Here is a 23,034-nt window from a genome sequence, read left to right on the forward strand (position 1 = left end):
TTTATTTATTCTGTGTGTGTGTTTGTGTGTGTGGGGGAGATTATCTATCTGACAAGCAAACAAGAACAATCAAACAATTCCTCAGTGGCTGCACCTCTCCAGCTGTAGCAGTAAATGCACAACAATCGCCTTCCTCAGGGTTAATGCCAAGTAAAACACTCTGCAAAATGTAAACCCCATCAGGGTCCAAGATCCCATTGTCCTCTTGTTGCTAAATTGTTCATCTGGATCTTAAAACAAATAATATTGCTGCATTATAAGCCCCAAATTTTCAAATTTAAATTTATGGCATTTAACATTCTTAATGCACATTTTATCAATTGAATAGCATAACATAATTGACTGTTCCCCATTAGTCATAACATGCTGTCCCACTTTTAAAACATCTTTTCCTAAAGTGGGATGACAAAGATTGCATCAAATAGAAAATATTCTTAACACATTTTCACAACATTATTGCTAAATTTGATGTAGCCTATAAATTCATCACAAATATATTTTTGATAACAATTTAGAACATAGTTTTATTTATAACAGATTTAAATGCTTAACGTTATTTTCTCTAAATCCTATGCCTCTACAAAAGGTACTTCCTGTTTGATTATTTTCTTGGCCACATTTCTGACATAATTGGCAGAAAGTCAAGTGATTTCAATACTTGGCACCCCTGCTTAAATTCAGCAACCATCATGTTCACTTTAATATTGTAAAAGAAGAAATAAACGCACTGAAGCTTATGTGTCCCACATTTGTCAGTGTACCATAAACCCTATATGTTGTACATATTCTTGCATATTTTCAGACCTTCCCAATTCAGTTTTGGTGTCCTTTAGTACATCCCCATCCCTGCTTTAATCGTTATAATTAATGCCTAGTAGGCTACGCCATCTACGAGCTTTCTTTATTGTTCCAGCTAAACGAATGCGTAGCGTAGCCTAACCTATTCATTCTGACAAGGATTTGAACCCGACCGGACAGCAAAGAGTTAACTCGAAAGAGGAAACCCTATGTGGTTGGACACACTGAGAAATGCGATTATACTGCCTCGGGATAACACCGGCGAGCGGACGGATTGCGCACTCTACCGAGAAAGCTTATTCTACGAGCTTATTATCACATGCGATTCCTCTGTATCGCAAGACGAAACGAGCGCAATACAGTAGGCTAGCCACTATTATTGTTGGGGCAGAACTGAGGTTTTCAGCAGGATGTCGGTTCGCCCTGACAGAACCTACGCTGGGCCGAGAACACGCTTTCAGAACGGACTGCAGCTTGGCGTCCAGCAGCAGGTGAATGGCCAGGTGCGCGTTCACGTGTGACAGATCGTCTGACCGCGGGCCGTGTTCACGGGACTGTTTCTTAGAAGTGCACTGATCCGCTACTCCATTTGAATTCAAAGATTAGACCAGTCAGTGCGTTGCTGGACCATGAAGCACCATCATCAGTTGTTCAGGTGTTTTTGGCGAACTCTCTTCACTGTTCTTCTGTTTGAAGGCACCCCGCTCCTGATGTTCAGGGGGTCCCTCACTCTGACCTTAAACAGGGATGACAGCAGCTTCACACGGATAACTAACTCCTCTCACAATGGTATGGGATACTCTGCTTTAAATATGCCCCCACAACACCGCTAGTCTTTATAGTGGTTATTACTTACAGTGATATAGGTGTATGAGTGTGCACTTGAGCAAAACTGTTGTAATACTCTGAGATGAACATACATTATTACAGAAACACTCACAAGATTTCATCAGCACAACTTTAACTCTTTGTTATTGATAGGTTCACAATAAATCCCATTAAATAGTAGTGGAATCTTAATAGATAGAGATGGAATGTCTGTTAGTTTCATCTTGTTTGACATGCAGGGAGATTTTTGTTAATATTAGTCAAAGAAATAACAATTGATTACCCTAGTATTTGGGTTGCACTTACAAAACTTTACTCAGTTGAACAGATTAATCCTTCTTTCATTCTGACCCACAATCTGAAATAAGTACTGCAACAGTTTTGTAGGGGAATCAGGCTTTTGAAATTATAACATAAGCTATCATAATAAATTAAAAGTTTAATTTTTTTGTTTGTTTTTGTATAAAATTCTATATATTTACTTATTACAATAATAAAACCTATGAACATATAAATATAATTTTTCTAAATCTCCTACAGTCACAAGTCATAGAAGAGAACTGAAGCCTCTGGCGAAGACAAGGCCGTTTGCTGTTGTTGATGGAGTTAGGAGAAGTCTGAGTGATGTTTTACAGGTGAGTTGTTGCACCGTCTAATAACAGTAATAATTAATCATTAAAACAACATTGACTAACATTTCATGCCTGTCTGGATAACATTCCTCTTCACTGGAGCTAGTAATAAAAATGTGTGTGTGTGTGTGTGTGTGTATGGAATGGGGGAATTTAGCAGGACATGACTTCAGAGTTGCTCTCAGCTGCACAGGAAGTGTCCGTCCCCTTAATGTTGCCTCTAGTTCCTCTCCTCTCAGATCATACTTTATGTCAGGAAGTTTCCAGCTGAATATGTCAACACACACCTACAGTACATTCTCCCTCCAGGACAGGACAGATATGGACACCAAGCCCACCTCCCTCACTTGACCTTTAAATTGACCTTTAAGTCTCATAATTTCTTTCTTTTCTTTATCACTTCTCTTAACAGTGATATGGAAAATGCTCACTAGGTTACATGCTGACTCATTTATTTCGTCATGCCCAGTAAAGCAGGCCCTCTGCCTGGTTGAATCAGACAACGATGGTTTGTTTTTAGCCTGTTTTGCCATGGAGAGGAAAGGCAGGTGATGGCTTGGGTGTGTGTTTTTATGTTTATATGTGTGTGTGTGGTTCCCAGTGTTGGAGAGTAACTAGTTGCATGTAAAAGAGTTATTTTATTACAAAATAAATGTAACCTTGATCAGTTATAGTTACTGAGAAAAAATGTCTAATTAAATTACAGTTAAGAAAATGTTAAAGATTACTGGGTACATTAGCTCTAGTGAAGAGGGAATTTGAGGGAAGTTGTGGCCTAATGGTTAGAGAGTTGGACTTGTAATCCAAAGGTTGCGAGTTCGCGTCTCGGGCCAGCAGGAATTGTAGGTGGGGGGTGTGAATGTACTGCACTCATTCCAGTGTGTGCCTCTCTCCACCTTCAATACCACGACTGAGGTGCTCTTGAACCCCCATATGCTCCCTGGACACAGCAGCATAAATAGCTGCCCACTGCACCGGGTATGTGATCACAGTGTGTGTGTGTGTGTTCACTGCTGTGTGTGTGCACTTTGGATGGGTTAAATGCAGAGCACGAATTCCGAGTATGGGTTTTTGATAACATCGTACCCACCATACAAGTCTGGAAGTTCCCCAATCAGAAGCCCTGGATAAACAGTCAGGTACTGTACGTCAAATTTACATTTAAATCAGGCAACAAGACAGAGTACAAAGCTGCAAAGTACAGACTGAGAAAAAACATTGCAGTGGCTAAAAGACAGTACAGAGTGAAGCTGGACAGTTTCTAGAATCTACTCTAATGCTGACACTGGGCGGATCATGTGGCAAGGCATGCATCACATCACATCACAGACTACAGGACCAACATGAGCACTACTATCAGCTCCTCAGACAGCCTACCAGATGACCTCAACACCTTCTTCGCCCGCTTCGAGACCTCCAGCAATGACACAGAGAGGAGGCACACACACACTCAGATCACTCAACCCCCCCCCCCCCCCCAACTGTCTCAGTAAATTGACGGAATTCTGCTGTGTTTCAAAAACTTTTGTTAGAAATTTAGAATCAGAGAATTTAGAAATGTTATCAGTTACATTAATAAAGTAATTGTAATAGTTAAACTACTTTACATTTTAAATAAGGTAACTTGAATTCTGTAACCTATTACATTTCCAAAGTAATCTTCCCAACACTTTGTGTACCTGCAAATCTTTTGATTACAAACAGTTGCCCTCAAGCTATCCACCACCCACTAACTGGAACTCAAATTATATTAATATGTCGATCGGAGAGAGTATTCATCTCGAATTAAAAATTGAAAATTGCTTATACAGCTTATCATTTACTCAACCATGTGTCGTTCTAAAGCTTTATTTGTCTTTTTTGTGCATACTGTGGAAGTTGATTTTAAACATAAGAAGAAAGAATGTAATTCAGGTTTGAATCAACATAAGGGTTAGTTAATGATGACAGAGTTTTCATTTTTGGGTGAATTCTGTGGGCAGCCTTCAAAATGATTGACAAAGACTGCCTCAGAATGCTGTGATTGGCCAAACAAATTGGTTTACAGAGCACAGACTTGTATTTTTCTGTCATGCAGTAAGGCTATTTTCTGAGTGTCATTCCATAAGAAATCTTCTAATAGAGTTTAACCTGGGGAGTCATATTATTTACTTTAACCACAATAAATATAGTGGCTACTAGGGCTAGGTACCAGATTCAATAAAAAAAATTAAGAAACAAAATGACTCAATAATTTTTGGTTTCATTCATTTTCACAAAGTCTCTCTTATAAGCTAGTTTTTTTTTCAGTGAATCACCAAAACTTATGAATCACCCATTTAACCAATTTACTGACTGTATGAACCAAGAAGGTCTCACATGGGCTGTGGTTAAGGCACAGGCAAACCATGCATTCTGGTTCAATTCTCATCCTCCACCCTTACTCCCATTCTCGTATGCTCTTTTTCTTCCTCACCCTCAGCTAGCCTCAGTAAAAGTACCCCACCCAGCATTCATCAGCTGCTGAGGTCAGCGCGCTGCATACAGCATGTGCTCAGGGACATTAATTCAGACTGAAAAAGAGAGGCTTATAAAGAGGGGGAGAAAAAAAGTGAGATCAGATCAGATCAGAAGGCAATAACAGAAAGAGAAATAGGAGAACAGATTGGACAATGCGTTGGGCAATCTTTCCACAAAATTCTTTCCACTAAAGAAAGTTTGTGGAATGTGTTACAGTCAAAGAAATGAGAGAGAAAAATGAGTCAGGACTCAGATATGAAGAAATGGCTTCATCTTTGCCTCTGTCACTAGTTTGACTTGGCCCTGGTTGTTCAGAGACAAGCGATCCACCCATTCCCAGTAAACTGCAGTCAGTTCCCAGGAGTTCATAGGAAAGGCACTCACCAAAACCATCTGATAGCAATAAACGTATAGCCCACAAATAGATGCCTGTGGTTTTCTAGGAAACCTGAACAATGCTGGAGCAGTATCTGATGGTTGAATGTGGGCTTCAGATTTTGTGAGCAGCCCAGAGGTTGGATCTTGGGAGAAAGTGTTTGTATGTGTGTGTTGTTCAGCATGGTAAATGACAGCGGATGTGGTTTAGAGAGTGATGCTCTTGTGATGTCAGTTTCATGACCTTTTGATGACTCTTTTCAGCAGCTCCACAATATCTAAGAACATTTAAAGCTTTGGCAAGAAACTGGATGAGATCTGAGAGCTGTGAGAAGTCTGACATCTCGTAATGGTACTTAAATTTAAATTAAATTTATGTATTTAGCAGACGCTTTTATCCAAAGCGTCTTACATTGCATTCAGGCTAACAATTTTTCATAACATTTGTTCCCTGGGATATGAACCCCCAACCTTGCGCTTGCTTAAGCAACGCTTTACCACTTGAGCTACAAGAACACAGTACTTGAGACATGAAATCAACATTTGTACCTTGTAATGCAGACAGTAACCAAACAGCTGTTTGTGTATTGGTTTAAGCTAATGTTGTAGGAGATGCAGCCTTTAAATACTTGCCAACAGCAATTTAATGTTAGATTCGAAAAAGAGACATAATTATTGGGATTAGGACTGTCTATCAATACACATGTGCTGATGTCCTGAATTTAATTCAGATTCACAACTCAATTCACAGATTCACGATTGAATTGGATTCTGAGTCTTTTGAGTATTTCAGTCTAATGTGTAAAATTTAGCTTACATATGAAAGAAATTCTCAGTTATTTCTATAAATTTTTATAGAACCCTTTGACTTCGTACATTGCAATTTAAAATGAAATAGACTTAACTGAAGCTAGTTCAATTGCTTTTTAATAAGTAGATGAGTTTTTGAGTAATTTAAACAACGTTTGTTCGTGAATTGGGCTACGTGGTTGCTCTGCACGTTTTTGATTCAGTAAAATGAACCTGGTTATAAAAGTCATTTGTTTGTAATTTGGACTGTGGGTCAACACTCAACAGTATACTACCATAGAATAAAAATATTTTTGAATCTATCTTTTTTTTTTTTTGCTTTGATTAGCAGGAAAAGAGAATGGCTGGTACAGGGAGGGGTCAGATACACCTCCTTTTATTGGCTGAGAAAAGGAGGGGTCAATAAAGTAAGCTGTTCCTATTAGCACATTGAAGAGAAAAGCAGGAAACAGCAGCAGCCATAAAACAGGAAGTTGAGTGGGGTTTCACTTTTTCATCAGGCTGCTGAATGTGTGTGTGTGCCAAAGGGATGTGATAGAATGGCAGGAAAAGGTGCTTAGAATGGGAAGTGAGATGAGAGAAAGGCTCAAAAAGGGGAAGTTGGTTTTTAGCCCAGTTACCCTCTAAAATGAAGCTATTTTATCCTCTCAGAGAACCCTTCTTTTCCTCTGGCCAAGCTTTCAGCTTTTCAGATCTATGGTTTGACAGTATCTGGCCGAGATACAACTATTTAAAAATCTGAAATCTGAGGGTGCAAATTGGGACAATAAAGCCCTACCCTACACCTATCCTATCCTAAACCTACCCAATACTTTATTTTCAACTTTGATTATATTCTTAATTAAATAAATGCTTTTCTGATGCAATTTGAAATTTGAAAATGGCACATTCGAACCCAGGTCAAGCGCAAATGAAGATGTCAAACATTTTACCTTCTGTCCCATTGGAGTCTTTTATAGTGTTACCTAGCCAAATCACACGTTGTTAGTGTAAATAGCTTCAGCCAAAAAGGCTGACAATATCATAATGATTTTTGGCATAAAAGAAATTATATAATTTTGACACATTCAATGTTTTTTTGGCTATTGCTACTAATATACCCATGCTACTTAAGACTAGTTTTGTGGTCCAGGGTCACATTTGTAACATTTGCTGAGGTGGAGCAGGAGGGCTCATAAATAGGCCTTGTTATATCTCCGTATATAACAAATTAACTATTCAAATAATCTCTTTATAACATGAAATCTGTCTCTCTCATTCTCTCCAGAATGGTCACCCAGACAGATTGCAGTGTGGTTTACAAGTGGGAAGCAGCATGTATATCTTGGACCTAGAGAAAAACAAGTAAGTAATTTCCTGTGTGTATACTCATCATCAGCATCTACTGAAGTTACGTAAATCATCATATTTGAACATTGGTCTGACTGCAGAGCTCTTTTGCCAAAGCCGCCTAACGTGTTCTACTACCTGCCAAACGGAACTGGGGTGTCCATGAAGGAGAACCCAGTGGTGAGATGAGTCCTTTGTACACTAGGGCACATTTATTTCACAGTACCTTTTGGAATGTTGCAATTTATTTCAGCAACTTAACATAAAATATGTTTCTTTGACAGATGCATTGTTACTATCATGGTTCAGTGCAGGGTTTCCCTCAGTCCCGTGTGGCACTCAGCTCCTGCTCTGGGTTACGGTAATTTTACAAACACTAGGCGTCAAACACTTACCGACTTTGAAAAAAGTGACAAAGGAAAACTGGCCATCATACACTGAACATCTGAGGATCAAACACTACCAACGCAAAACAACTCAATTTAAATGGCTGACATAGTGAACACTAGTGAAATATGAGAAAGGAGTCTGTATTTCTTAACACCATCAATGAGTGCTGTGTGTTAACATGATGTTCAGTCTGTGTTAGTTATGGTGTTAGAAATATCACTTCTTTTTCTCTCTGCAGGGGAGTGATAGTCATTAACGCCACACTGAGCTTTGAGCTGCGTCCTGAGGAAGAAAAGCATGACAGAGAAGAGGAAGGAAGCGGAGAAATGGAAGAAGGATGGATGCACGGGATCTACCCTACAGATTCACAAACGTCGAAGTCTAGAGACTGTGGAGTGTCACATACCTCTATTCCTCCCATTCAGATCATCCCACACACACACAGGGTGAGCATGTACTAGTGTGGTGTTTATAGGTATGTGTATTTTTTTTTCCTCATGATCTTTTTCTGCTGTTGTGTGACAGAGTAAGAGAGACATTCTCTCAGAGACCAAATATATTGAGCTGGTGCTGGTGGTGGATCATAAAGAGGTAAGAGAATAGCGGTATCTCTGACACTCACACCTACACACACATGTTTGTTTTTGTGAAAAGTGTGGATATCCGATAGGCGTAATGGTTTTTATACTATACAAACTGTATATTTTATGGCCCTACACCAACCCCACACCTAACCCTAACCCTCACAGGAAACTTTGTGCATTTTTACTTTTCTCAAAAAAAAAAAAAAAACCTCATTCTGTATGGTTTATAAGCGTTTTGAAAAATGGGGACATGGGTTATGTCCTAATACGTAAGTCACCCTCTCCTTTTAATACCTATGACATACACATGTCATTATACAGAGTTGTGTCCTGATATGTCACAAAAACACACACACACACACACACGCACACACACACACAGAGGCACACACTCACACTCACACTCACATTGAGATGTGAGACACTTATGCCATCTACTGGTACATATACTGCATCACATCTACTCTTAATTGCTTTACAGTCTAAATATCTAAATATTCAAGGTTTCAGTTTTGAATCCTTTTGTCTTCTTTTTCTGTTTCTTCCTCACAGTATCTGAATTACCAGAAGAATAATAAAACCATAATTTACCGCATGTTGGATGTGGCAAACCAAGTAGACTGGGTAAGTTTTATTTTTAAATGTGCACTACTGATCACAATTTTGTGGTCGGTAAGATTGTGAACCTAGGGTTCTTTCTAAATCTCTGTCTGGCGCTCTGTCCCAGTTCTACCGGCCACTGAATGTACGTGTAGCTCTGGTGGGTCTAGAGATCTGGAGTGACCAGGACAAAATTAAAGTGGATAAAAATCCCACTGAAACTCTAAACCGCTTCCTGGATTGGAGGACCGGGGACCTTCTACCACGATTACGGCATGACAACGCACAGCTCATCATGTAGGACCAGATGCACTGTGGAAAATATAGGCACCAGTTAATCACATTTGAGCCATTATGGTAAATCATGATATGCTTTTTAGGGGTGAATCATTTGATGGGACAACAGTTGGCATGGCATCTCAGTCGTCCATGTGCTCAAAGGATCGGTCAGGAGGAGTGAATGTGGTGAGAGCAATCTTTCATCTCTATGCACTAAAAAGTCTTGTTTTAGTATTGACCTGTGTTTCCTGCACCATAGGATCACCTGGTGAGTGTGTTAGGTGTAGCATCAACGGTGGCACACGAGTTGGGTCACAACCTGGGAATGAGTCACGATACTGCCGACAGGCGCTGCCAGTGCCAGAACGAGCCTCGGCTTGGGGGCTGCATCATGGAGCCCTCCACTGGGTGAGTGTTTGTGACTCTCTGATAATATAGTGCTGGTGACTAATTGTGCAGTATGCAGTAAATGCTCCCTTGTGCAGGTTTATGCCCGGTCAGCTCTTCAGCAGCTGCAGCGAACGGGATCTCTCTCTCAGTCTACTGCACGGTGGTGGAATGTGTCTGTTTAACGTGCCTCAGCCCGAGAGTCTTCAGGGAGGTCCGCGCTGCGGGAACCTGTATGTAGAGAGAGGAGAGGAGTGTGACTGCGGCCTGCTGGAGGTAAGAAAAAGCCTTCTGACTACTGGTTCCTGACAAAAATGGCTGCTTAAAACTGCTTAATTGGATAGTTCAGCTAAAATGAACATTCTCTCATCATTTGCTCACCTTCATGTTTTTCCAAACCTGTGTGACTTGCTTTCTTATATGGAACAAAACATGTGACCCATACTGGGTCAAAAATGAGTCAAAATGATATATACTATATATATACAAGTTGCAAAGTTGACATTGCTGACTCTTTTTTTTTTTTTTGTGAACATAAAAATAACTAATTTTCATCAATTTCTTAATTTCGGGGTGGGAATTGTTTGTAAATCTTGCAATTCTCTATTTTTTTTTTCGAATTTCGTTTTGACACATCAGGATTGTAAATCAAATAAAAGTAGTAATATGCTCTTCGCCTCTGTAATCTGCTACATGCGTGCGTGTGTGTTCAGGAATGTAATGATCCTTGCTGCAATGCCAGCACGTGTAAATTGGTTCCTGGGGCCCAGTGCTCTTCTGATGGCATCTGCTGTGAGAACTGCAAGGTTTGTAAAGGTGCATATGCTTACACACTTAGATATGCACTGCTAATGGCGCTTTCTCACCGCATCTCCTCCATCTCTTTCCCTGCAGTTGCGTGTGGCCGGGTCGGTGTGTCGGGAGCCGTTGGGAGAGTGTGATTTACCGGAGTACTGCACTGGCACTTCACCTTACTGTCCTCCTAATGTGTTTCTGCAGAACGGAGAGTCATGCAAAGACGGGTCTTCCTACTGCTACAGTGGCGCGTGTGCCAGTCTGGACGAGCAGTGCCAAATGCTCTGGGGACAGAGTGAGTGCAACATGCTCCACAATGACGAATCTAAGGATTCTCACCTAGAGTCTAGATTTATCACGATTGATTCTCTGTTCTCTCCACCCCCTAAGACTCCACCCATGCTCCACCTATCTGCTTTTCCTCTGTGAATAAGCAGGGCAATAAGTATGGAAACTGTGGCCAGATGTCCAACGGTTCCTACATCCCCTGTTTGAAAGGGTGAGGACATGTAGCCTGGAATCTGATGATTTTCAAGCACTCACATAATCATGATTGTTTCCTAAAATGTTTAATATCCAATATCGCATATTCTGTGTAAGCATACCGGTAATTACAACAAAACGTGCAAAAATTGTGCTGTAATATTGTTTACATCCAGTTACATTTGATCTGGTGGAAATATGATTGTTTTCTTTGTTTTACTTAGGGATGTGCACTGTGGTAGGATCCAGTGTCAGGGTGGAAATGAACGTCCTCTGCTGGGCTCCAACGCTGAGATTCTGACCACAACAGTCAAACTGAACCAGAGTGACTTTACCTGCCGGGGCGCTTATTTTAATCTAGGTGATGATGTTTCCGACCCAGCCATGGTGTCACAGGGGACAGCCTGTGGGCCCAACAAGGTGAGTGTCCAGAAAATGTGTACTTTGTACTTTTTAGGAAGGTTAATTATTTAATACGTGAATTTTACCATACATTTAGCGTAATTGATCATGCAGAGTCTTTAGTAAATTCCATTTGAGATTTTCTTACCATCTAGCCATTGTAGCTATTCATTTTTACTTATATATACAATATTTGAGAGAAATAGGCCTTTTGTGTACATAGAAAATGTCTTAGATCTTTGAGTTCAGCTCATGAAAAATGGTGGCAAAAACAAAAGTGTTGCATTTATAATTTTGTTCAGTGTATTTATTCAATTCAATTCAATTCAATTCAATTCAAGTTTATTTGTATAGCGCTTTTTACAAAACAAATCGTTACAAAGCAACTTTACAGAAAATTATGTTTCTACAATATTTAGTAGTAGCTAGTAGTTTGTGCACATTTGACAGGATTTTAGAAAAACTAAAAAATAATAATAATACAAGACGTAGTCAGCTAGACGATGAACTATCAATATTATTAATTAAGTTATTATATGATTAAGTCACACATTTAGGAATAATTGTTAGTTCTGTTTGTTCATTCAGGGTTAGCATCATCTGAGGTCCTCTGAGGGTCAGCATCATCTCTTCTCAGGTGTTCTGGATCCAGACTGGAGCTTGTGTAAATCCTAGTTACCACGGGATGTGAATCCCGTGGCAAAACATAGAAACAAAATACAGACATCATTAGCATAGCTGCTGATCCAACAAAGTAAAATTAGTTTAACCCTAGCTAATGAATAAAAATGCACCTTTGATCAGATGCAACTACACTCACAATTAAAAAGATACATTATTCGAATGCTTGGCGAAAGAGATGTGTTTTTAATCTAGATTTAAACAGAGAGAGTGTGTCTGAACCCCGAACATTATCAGGAAGGCTATTCCAGAGTTTGGGAGCCAAATGTGAGAAGGCTCTACCTCCTTTAGTGGACTTTGCTATCCTAGGAACTACCAAAAGTCCAGCGTTTTGTGACCTTAGGGTGCGTGATGGGTTGTAACGTGGTAGAAGGCTAGTTAGGTACGCTGGAGCTAAACCATTTAGGGCCTTATAGGTAAGTAATGATAATTTGTAACTGATGCGGAACTTAATAGGTAGCCAGTGCAGAGACTGTAAAATTGGGGTAATATGATCATATTTTCTTGACCTCGTAAGGACTCTCGCTGCTGCATTTTGGACGACCTGTAGCTTGTTTATTGAAGAAGCAGGACAACCACCTAGAAGTGCATTACAATAGTCCAGTCTAGAGGTCATGAATGCATGAACTAGCTTTTCTGCATCAGAAACAGATAACATGTTTCGTAGCTTGGCAATGTTTCTAAGATGGAAGAATGCAATTTTTGTAACATTGGAAATATGATTTTCAAAAGACAAATTGCTGTCTAATATAACACCCAGATTTCTGACTGTAGAGGAAGTTACAGTACATCCGTCTAGTTGCAGATTGTAATCTACAAGATTCTGTGTAGTGTTTTTTGGTCCAATAATTAATATCTCCGTCTTATCCGAATTTAATTGGAGAAAATTCTTTGTCATCCAATCTTTTACATTTTTAACACAATCTGTTAGCTTAGATAATTGGGAAGTTTCATCTGGTCTCGTTGATATATATAGCTGAGTATCATCAGCATAACAGTGGAAGCTAATTCCGTATTTTCTAATAATATTACCAAGGGGCAACATGTATATTGAAAATAGAAGGGGACCTAGGACGGATCCTTGTGGCACTCCATATTTTACTGATGATAAATGAGATGACTCCCCATTTAAGTAAACAAAATGGTAGCGATCGGACAGGTAGGATCTAAACCATCTTAGAGCCTGCCCTTGAATACCTGTATAGTTTTGTAATCGATCTATGAGTATGTCATGATCTATGGTGTCGAACGCAGCACTAAGATCAAGTAAGACTAGAAATGAGATGCAGCCTTGGTCTGACGCAAGGAGCAGGTCATTTGTAATTTTAACAAGTGCAGTTTCTGTGCTATGGTGGGGCCTAAAACCTGACTGAAATTCTTCATACAGATCATTTTTATGCAGGAAGGTGCTCAATTGAGCAGACACAACTTTTTCTAAAATTTTAGACATAAATGGAAGATTTGAAATAGGCCTATAATTTGCCAGTACACTAGGATCTAGTTTTGGTTTCTTAATAAGAGGCTTGATAACCGCCAGCTTGAATGGTTTTGGGACGTGTCCTAAAGATAACGACGAGTTAATGATATTGAGAAGCGGTTCTTCGGCTACAGGTAACAGCTCTTTCAGTAATTTAGTGGGTACAGGATCTAATAAACATGTTGTTGGTTTAGATACAGTGATAAGTTTATTTAGCTCCTCCTGTCCTATGGTTGTAAAGCACTGCAGTTTATGTTTGGGTGCGATGGATGAAACTGAAGTGTTAGATGCTGTAGAATCTACATTCGCTATTGTATTTCTAATGTTATCTATTTTATCAGTGAAGAAATTCATAAAGTCATTACTATTTAACGTTGGTGGAATATTTGAATCAGGTGGCATCTGGTAATTTGTTAACTTAGCCACTGTGTTAAATAAAAACCTTGGATTGTTTTGGTTATTTTCAATGAGTTTGTGTATATGCTCTGCCCTAGCAGTTTTTAGAGCCTGTCTATAGCTGGACATACTGTTTTTCCATGCAATTCTAAAAACTTCTAAGTTAGTTTTTCTCCATTTGCGTTCAAGACTACGAGTTACTTTCTTGAGAGAGTGAGTATTACTGTTATACCATGGTACAGTACGTTTTTCTCTAACTTTTTTCAATTTGATTGGGGCAACAGCTTCTAATGTATTAGAGAAAATAGTGCCCATGTTGTCAGTAATTTTGTCTAATTCATGTGTATTTTTGGGTACAAATAGCAGTTGAGATAGATCAGGCAGGTTATTTGCGAATCTGTCTTTGGTGGCTGGAACAATAGTTCTGCCCAGACAGTATCGCTGCGACATATAGTTAATATCAGTTATACGCAGCATGCACGATACAAGGAAATGGTCTGTAATATCATCACTTTGAGGTACAATATCTATAGCAGTAAGATCGATTCCATGCGATATAATTAAATCTAGTGTATGATTAAAACGATGAGTGGGCCCGGTGACATTTTGCTTGACTCCAAAGGAGTTTATTAGGTCAGTAAACGCAAGTCCTAATGTATCATTTGTATTATCAACGTGAATATTAAAATCTCCCATGATTAGCGCCTTATCAACTGTAACTAGAAGGTCTGAGAGGAAATCTGCAAATTCTTTTAGGAATTCTGTATACGGCCCTGGTGGTCTATACACAGTAGCCAGAGCAAGAGATACATTAGATTTCTTTTGCATGTCTGACAGAGTAACATTTAGCATTAGTATTTCAAAAGAGTTAAACCTGTATCCTGTTTTCTGGGTAACATTGAGAATATCACTATATATTGTTGCAACACCCCCGCCACGACCAGTCTGACGGGGCTCATGCTTATAACAGTAGTTTGGTGGAGTAGACTCATTTAGACCAAAATAATCATTTGGTTTTAGCCAGGTTTCAGTCAAGCAGAGTAAATCAAAACTATTATCTGTGATCATTTCATTTACAATAACTGCTTTTGGTGTGAGTGATCTAATATTTATGAGCCCAAACTTTAAAAATTGTTTTTGTTCATTTACTTTACATTTTTCTGGTTTAATTACGATAAGATTTTTTCTAGATCCTACATTATATTTATATTTATATTTTGACCTCACTATTCTGGGAACAGACACAGTCTTAATAGGTTTTACAGCACAAGTACTTTTATCATTTAAGCGGGTGGAACAAAACTCATCATAATGGTTATTTGAGAATTGACTTACTAGTCACATGGAGCGAAGTGTCCTGGAGATGTTGTCAGAGAGAAGCTCCGCGCCGACTCGACTGGGGTGTAATCCATCAGCGCGAAACAGTCTAGGACGCTCCCAGAAAAGATTCCAGTTATTAACAAATAGCAGTTTCTGTTCTTTACACCATGACAACAACCATTCATTTAAATTTATTAATTTTATTTAGTTATATTGATAAAGTTGAATTAATTCAGTCAATCTTTTAAGCTGTTTTAACATTCATTTTTATGGAGGCCGGAACACAAGATCATCCAAACAAAGTTAGGATGCATCATGGCTGCGCTCATCGGTTACTCAGGATAAAAGTTGACACACTACTGTTTGGTTATTTTTTTTAATCATCAAAGAATCCTAAAAAAATGGTTTCCACAAAAATATTAAGCAGCAACGGTTTTCAACATTGATAATAATAAGAAATAATAATTGGTTTCTTGAGCACCAAATCAGCATATTAGAATCAATTTTAAAGGATCATGTTACATTGAAGAATGAAGTAACGGCTGCTGAAAATTCAAATTTGCCATCACAGGAGGAAATTATATTTTAACATATATTAAAATAGTTATTTTAAAGATTCATATTTTACAATATTAGATATTTTATTTACATGTATTTATAGTCCTGGAGAAAAAAAAATGCTTTTTAAAAAACATTGTAACATTATATTCTCAGGCATGTGTAGACCAACAGTGCCGGGACGTGGCCATGTTTGGTGTTGAGGAATGCCGCAGGAAGTGCAATGGCCATGGGGTGAGGAGGGGGGAGGGAAGGAGCGCACACTGCAACTTCAGAGAATTATAAACTTTATTATTATTATTAACTTTATTAAGTTTTGCAAATCAAGTATTTTTCTCTGTTTTCTTTGTTTGTGTAGGTCTGTAATAGTAATAAGAACTGTCACTGTGATGAAGGCTGGGCTCCTCCTGACTGCAGATACTCTGGAACCGGTGGCAGTGTGGACAGCGGCCCTGCACGAGAGCCCGAAGGTACCACACACAAACTGACTCGCATGGAACTTTAGAAATTTGGGCTCAGTAATGCATCACATTGATTACATTGGCGTGGTAGTGTTTAGCCTGGTTTTGTCTGTATACAGATTCAGATCCTGCACAGGTGGCTCTGCTGGTCATTTTCCTGTTTGTGTTACCGGTTTCACTGCTGTTCGTCGCACTCCGTTTCCCCCGCTGTCGACGAGGTCTTGTGTACCTCGGCCACACTCCCTTCAACAAGTCCCGACAGAGCCGGTAAGACAGAGAAACAGACAGAAGGACACAGGGCTTAAGAGATGACACACTTTATTAAAGCAATTTATCACACTTCATCAGTGGACAAATAACATGAGATTTAATAAAGAAGTGATTTAAAAATACATTTAAAAATGCTATTTAAGCTTGCAATGACTTAAAATTTGATGAGCATGTTTTTAATTCCTGACTATAAGCCTTTAAAAGAATGAAAAAGAAATTACTTATTTAGTAGTTTGGCGTAATCTTTTATTATGTAGAAATAATTAATACATTATTTTAATATATAAATTCAACTGCTTATTAATATTTGACATTGTATTAATGGTATTTAATGCATTTACTTTTTTAGATGATGGTTACACCACATTAAATGTAAACATTTCTTGAAAATGGTTTTTTTTTTTACATATTAAACAGACATAAATACAAAGAGTCAATTTCTAAGAGTTTGACACATGTTTTAAACTAGATGATCAGACCACGTAACTTCACTTAAGTCAGAATAGAAGAGAACAAACATAGACTACTGTAAAAATACACCAGCCAGACAGATATTACAACCTTTAGATGTTAATGCCAGATAAAAGTAAGATCCTTCATCACAGACATAGATCATATTATAAATGATTAATGATATAATTTTACTGTTTTTTACCCATGGTGCAGTGGTGTCTCAGTGGCCTACATTGAATACTGTGTGAAAGAGGAAAACCAAAGGTATCTGTGAATGTGGAGCTTCGGTTTGTTGTGCAAAACAAGCCAGAGTGGTAGCAGTCACTATACTTCTGTAGATATACATTTGTCTCTCACCAGCAGGGGGTTTGAATGACAATTAAATACAAATGTCAAATCACTGGCTTAGCATTGGCTGTCATTAACAAGCTCCTTTCTGGTTGTGTGCGTTGTAGAACTTCCAGCATTAGTCAGAGTTTCTTCTATTTTCTCCCTGCTAGATGTCTTTTTTACACAGTTTAAAACAAAAGTGTGTAGTTGAAATAGATTTTAGATAATGAGATGCTTGTTGTTCTGTAACATTGAATTTCATGTGATATTATTGGTATAAATTTACCTAACAATGACCAGCAACAAATAATTTTCATTAACATGTAACATTAGTTTGAGTGCAATATTGTGAAGAAATTGTAATTTCCCTCGCAGGACCCCTGCTGTGGAGCTTGCAAATGCTCGAAATGGAGATCAGGTGCAACCGCTCAGGTACCAGTGGCCCCACCAGAGCGACATCCCTCTCACCCAGGCTATCAGCAAGGTACAGTCAATACGCTGCTGCTCCTGAGCACCTGGCCCATTCAGTGATACTATTACTGGAGCATGATCTGCTAGAATGCAGTGTGGGGCTCCTAAGAGTCTCCACAGAAAAACAGATATTTATTTGATCAAAAATAGACATAGTAGAAATTATACTATAGTTGTGTTACAATAATCAGGTCTTATTTTTATCAGTGTTGAGTTAAAAGTAAAAAAAAATAACAGCATTGATTTAAACAAGAAATCTTGGTAATACTTTAGAATTCCATTTAGGTTTCATTAGTTAATGTTAGTTAATGTATCTAGTTAATGAAAATACAGTTATTCATTGTTAGTTCATGCTAAGTCACAGTGCCTTAACCAATGTTAACAAGCACAATTTTTGATTTAAATAATGCATTAGTAAATACTGAAATTAACATTAACTAAGATTAATAAATGCTGTCGAAAGCTTGTTCTTGTCTAATTCATGTAAATAAAGTAGTTAACTAACATTAACTGGCGGAATATTATTATAATGTGTTACTGAAATCTTTAGTAACCATTTAAGTCTTTATCACATTTGTAATCATTTATTTGGAAAAAAATCTTACTGACCCCAAATTTTGTGTGGTAGTGTAAATTCTGTAATTTATCTATAAATAAAAAAATTTAATAATAGTACAAAAACACTCTGAGTTTTTTTTTCTTTTCTTAAACTAAACTACAAAATATTTAAGCTATAAACTAGTAAAATAAGTTAGGTTAATAGGTTAATATCCTATTATATGAATCTATTGACAGCCCTAGTCTAATTTCATCTGTTAAATTAGTTGCCAAAGGTACAGATATAATATTAATACTGAGATAACAGAATCTGGTATCATATCAAAGTGAACATTCTGGTAAGGATCCAACCCTAGAATGTATCAAGTGGTTCTCTATAGTAGACTATTATTTTTTCTTTATCACTAACTAGGACAGAGGCAAAATCCTGGTGAAAGATGTCTGTTGAAAGGTCAGTTAAAGCTACTGAGGCTGACACACATTGTTTGGATTATAGTCATGATCCTGCTCTTTCACCTGGATAACAAATTTGGTCTGGTTGACTCTATCATCGATCCACGAAATAAATGACCAAAAATGTGCTAGATGCAGTAAAACTAAAGGCCAAATGCTTTGTTTTCTGTATGTGATGCGTACATTGCTCCTCTGTCGAATCTTCCCTGCATGAATTATTGTTTCTACGCATACTTCAAAAATGCCTGTCAGAGTCTCCTTCTGCTGCTGACATAACAATGTAAGCCAGTTATTCTTGGCTTATTACCATGCCTAAAACAGCTAACTTTTCTTATTGTAACATGCATGTACTGCCTCTCTGCTACCCCCTCTGCAACACTTTTGTCTTATTGTTAGGTCCAAAACAGGCCTGCTGCTCCAACTAAACCTCTTCCACCCGATCCTGTCATTAAACCTGCTCAGGTAAATGTCATTGCTGCTCACAAAGCCTGTGAGACACAGAGATGCATTTAGGGGTGTTCTGGTAGATGTTAAGCACAAACCAATACAGTTTTTATTGCTCTTTTTGGTTCTTCAGTTAGCGGGGCATTGGCCCGCGCCTCCCGCCAAACCCCTCCCTCCTGACCCCATTCCCTCAGAGAGCAAGATGCAGTGCAAGGTAGAGGGAGCATTTGCTGTGATCTGCCATGTTTGACTGTGTCTGTTATTTTGTCTTGGCCCAAAGTGTCTAACTCATTCTGTGTTCTTAGTCGTGGTCCGTGTTTCTGTGGTTTTGCATGTGGAGGTGTGCTTGTGTCCCTGTCATTTTGGTTTAATAGTAAGATTATGATGGTGGTTTGGTGCATGCGGAAGGACTGATGGTTCCTCTGGAGTGAATCGAGTGTGTTGAGATCCCAGTGCCCTGTTAGATCAGACTGGGGGAGAGCAAGAGATCATATGTAATCTGGAATATTTTCAATTATATCGCCATAAATAAAACACTTTATCGACATCTAATTAATCATAATGTGCACTTCCAGTTTTCCAAGTTAAGTTCAGTTTCCTTCAATGCTTATGCTTAATTAAGTTAGTGAACCAATATTCATTAACAGACAATACATGCAATGACATGTAGTGATTTCTATTAATTCATGTATGAAAGTGCTAAAATTTTATTAACTCACAACCCTAGTAGTTTGAGAAAAAGATGGATGGAAATTAAATTAAATAATTGAATAAATGTAAATAAAATATTAGTAGAAAAAAAGCATTTAATTTGGTACAAAAAAAATTAACAATACATTTTAAATTTGAATGATAAATTTCATGTAGATAATTATTTAATACATTTAAAAGTTATAAAAAAAGATTTAAAAATTTAAACATTTTTAAACTCAATTTTTACATTTATTTTTAAAGGTTGTATATAACCTAGTGACTAGAAGCAATGACTTCAGTTATTCATGTGTTTTTTATACACTTTGTGCCACCTGAAGGCAGCTTAAATTAAACCTTGAACACCAAAGAAATAAAAAAGACACAACATCTGTGCTCATTTACCCACTAGCTATATTATCACTTTCCACAATAAATGTTAACTAGTTTAAGGGTGATAGCATCACTATCAATAATAACTGGCTTGTAAAAACTATCCTATGATACATCATGCAGAAATACTTTGTGTACATTATTAGAGAGTAGGTGATATCAAAGCAACAGCGTTAACTTTTACTTCAACCTTACTTAAAGGTACAGGTTGTAGGACCTGCCACCAGAGGGCGCACTATCAAAACAATAAAAATCGTGTGGTTTGATGACGCTAAGAAGGAACGTGGAATGAAGGGATTTGTTGTCTTCTACCCAACCACTGACAGCCATCAATTAGACGGAAACATAAATCATGGATTTAACACGAGTTTAGCAATTTGCGTGAGTAGATTACATACAAAGTCAATGCAAAGAAACGATCAGACTATGGATCAGACGTGTCCTCGCGCGGGTCTAGAGACGCGATGCCCCACGTTTTGCGTGTATGCCCCATAATACTAATCTTGTTGATCGTTATAATAGCATACATTTTCTGTAAAGATACGAATCAAAACAACTCACCTGTCAAGTAAAACACCAGCGAGATCGGCATCTCTTTCTAGTTGAAGTTTGTCGTGAAGCTACTTCCCGCATTTGTCCACAACACTGTTGTCATGTGGTTTCTACGTCAGTAAAGGCGGCAACAACTAACGTAATTAGATTCACATCCATGCTACATACTCCGATACAGTAGGTGGCGGTATGCACCTAATAAGCCATGGTTGCAATCTTCAAACCATAAAACTAAGAAGAAGAAGAACTAACGTCATTGACAGGCGACTGCACTGCCCCTAGTCTTTGCCTCCCATGTGTATATTTTGCATGTGATTTATCTCTCCCAGTCTCTGCCAGCCTCTTGCATGAATGAATAAGAGGAATCAGTTGTGCAGTGCATATCCTATGATAAAGTCTGGTCTCAGAAAAATTCATTTTATGATCAAGGGAAAATCATGGTGGAATAGAGTGATTCCCAGTTATTTGACTCAATGGCACAGTAAGCATCTCACCCAGCGCTTGCTTTTCTCTGTCACATGGCTGCACCTGCTAATGTACGTCCAGCCCACAGGAGCACGATCGGCTGCACCAAGCAAGCCTCTCCCTCCTGACCCTGTCATCTCTACACGACAGGTATTGCCACAGGCGTGTAACGTGCATCCATCTATTAACAATATCAGATCTTGTTCTGATATATCTGAGATTATCTATTTCTCTTAGTGCAGTCGTTTTTCTTTTATTTTGAACTAGAATGTATTGCAAATTCAACTTGTAAGACAAAAAAAGTCTCTTCTTAAACACCTCATCCTGTTTCAGAACCCTGCTCCCCCCAAACCCCCGGTTCCCAAGAAACCACTGCCTGTGGATCCTTCATCCCACGCTCCTCCACCCCCACTGCTGGGACATCCAGGACCTGCCGCATCTTCATCATCTTACTCGTGTAACCCTGCGTCAGCTGCTGCTCCTGCCAGGTGAAAGGACTGATGTTTTTCCCTGAGATATTATGCAACAAGCAAGTGAATAAAATATAGTTTATGGAAAAAGTGTAATCGGATAATAATTTTATTTCTATGTACAGACCTGCTCCTCATCCACCTTTACGGAGACAGCAATACCCTAGGATACCCCACACTCTTCACCAAATATAGTCAGGAAGGAAACGCTGGCCCGGCTGAACATTTCTGGACAACAATTTATTTTTATTTTTTCAGGATTATGGCTTGTTTGATAGTAAAATATCTATCCCCATAAAACAAGTTAAATTTGAGAAGAAAAACTGCACAACATATTTAGACTTGTTTTTAGCGAATATATTCTGATTATTTTGGGTATAGCATATACCCTATATATTTACACACACACACACACACACACATATATATATTTATATACTGTGTGTCTTGTTTTTTTGTTGTTGTTTTTTTTTTTTTTTTGCCATTTGGACCCACTGTGGGACACTACGTGATGTAGACTTGCACAATTCTATTTGCACTGACCATGAGTGAGGATTGATTCTGCAGGGTGAACATTAATACCTGTACAGACTTTTGCATCTGGATCAGAACTTCAGCTTACAAAACATCTAAAGGATTTTTTAATTCTGAAGAACTTTTTAAGAGTGGACAGCAAATAAGAACATTCAAATGCTGATATAAAGTTCCTTTTGTGATTCAGATGCTTTGTTCAACGCATGGAAATAGGATATGACAAGATGATGCCTTTAGGAGTCCTGATTTCTTTCTCCGAGATGCTGTATGAATGCATGCCTGTCCATAGATGACCTGAACAGAATCTCTTTGGTGCCTAATTATTTTGCGACACAACATCTCATTGATGGTTGTTATAAAACAATCGCACCAAAGCTGAATTTCAGAACTCTTTGTTTCTAGACAAAGTTTCTATAAATTCTGTCTGATGTATTACATTGCATTTAACATCAGCTGGTCTCAGTACAGATATTAGCATTGGACACAAACACACGTTCTCTGTAAAGTCTTTACTGTAAAATAATGTCTTATATCAGTATCAAGACACTTCAGATTGTGATTGTAAATGCTGCTGCAGGGACAAAGCTGGCTGATTGGAGGATCGATCAAAGCCCTGAGGAAGGTATATATTTTAGACTATTTGAAATATGCAGTATTTTTAATGCAATAAACATGGGATTTATTTTTATAGTTTATTCTTGCATGCAGTTTTGATTACCCTAATGCCTGTATTTTTACAGAATCATCTTATCAAATTTTATTTATCCTACTTTACCACGCAGGTTACCCTATTGAAATTTGCTAACTAGCTACATTAAGATATAAAATCACATTTGATTTTAATGTGACATCAAATTATTTTATGGT

General features: G+C 38.2%; 1 protein-coding gene across 6 annotated transcripts; it reads left to right on the plus strand.

Annotated features, from left to right (window-relative positions):
* Window positions 1-927: 927 nt before the first annotated feature.
* LOC128030801 (disintegrin and metalloproteinase domain-containing protein 15) lies at window positions 928-22,860 on the plus strand. 6 transcript variants are annotated; one of them, XM_052618791.1, is made up of 26 exons: window positions 930-1,587; window positions 2,167-2,261; window positions 7,210-7,286; window positions 7,373-7,451; window positions 7,556-7,632; window positions 7,900-8,107; window positions 8,187-8,252; window positions 8,798-8,869; window positions 8,973-9,142; window positions 9,226-9,310; window positions 9,384-9,532; window positions 9,610-9,787; window positions 10,225-10,317; window positions 10,406-10,601; window positions 10,697-10,805; window positions 11,014-11,209; window positions 15,780-15,857; window positions 15,982-16,093; window positions 16,204-16,351; window positions 17,021-17,071; window positions 17,513-17,621; window positions 19,016-19,081; window positions 19,197-19,277; window positions 21,245-21,313; window positions 21,497-21,651; window positions 21,759-22,860. In XM_052618791.1, the coding sequence occupies exons 1-26, from the start codon at window positions 1,428-1,430 to the stop codon at window positions 21,826-21,828; spliced, it is 2,949 nt and encodes a 982-aa protein (XP_052474751.1). In that variant the 5' UTR covers window positions 930-1,427; the 3' UTR covers window positions 21,829-22,860. The 6 variants fall into 6 exon arrangements, with proteins under 6 accessions (XP_052474754.1, XP_052474751.1, XP_052474753.1 ...); XM_052618794.1 differs by lacking the exon at window positions 10,225-10,317 and having other exon boundaries at window positions 928-1,587; window positions 10,511-10,601; XM_052618793.1 differs by lacking the exon at window positions 19,197-19,277.
* Window positions 22,861-23,034: the final 174 nt, after the last annotated feature.

The sequence above is a fragment of the Carassius gibelio genome, chromosome A16 (assembly GCF_023724105.1).
Source record: "Carassius gibelio isolate Cgi1373 ecotype wild population from Czech Republic chromosome A16, carGib1.2-hapl.c, whole genome shotgun sequence".
Lineage (NCBI taxonomy): Eukaryota > Metazoa > Chordata > Actinopteri > Cypriniformes > Cyprinidae > Carassius > Carassius gibelio.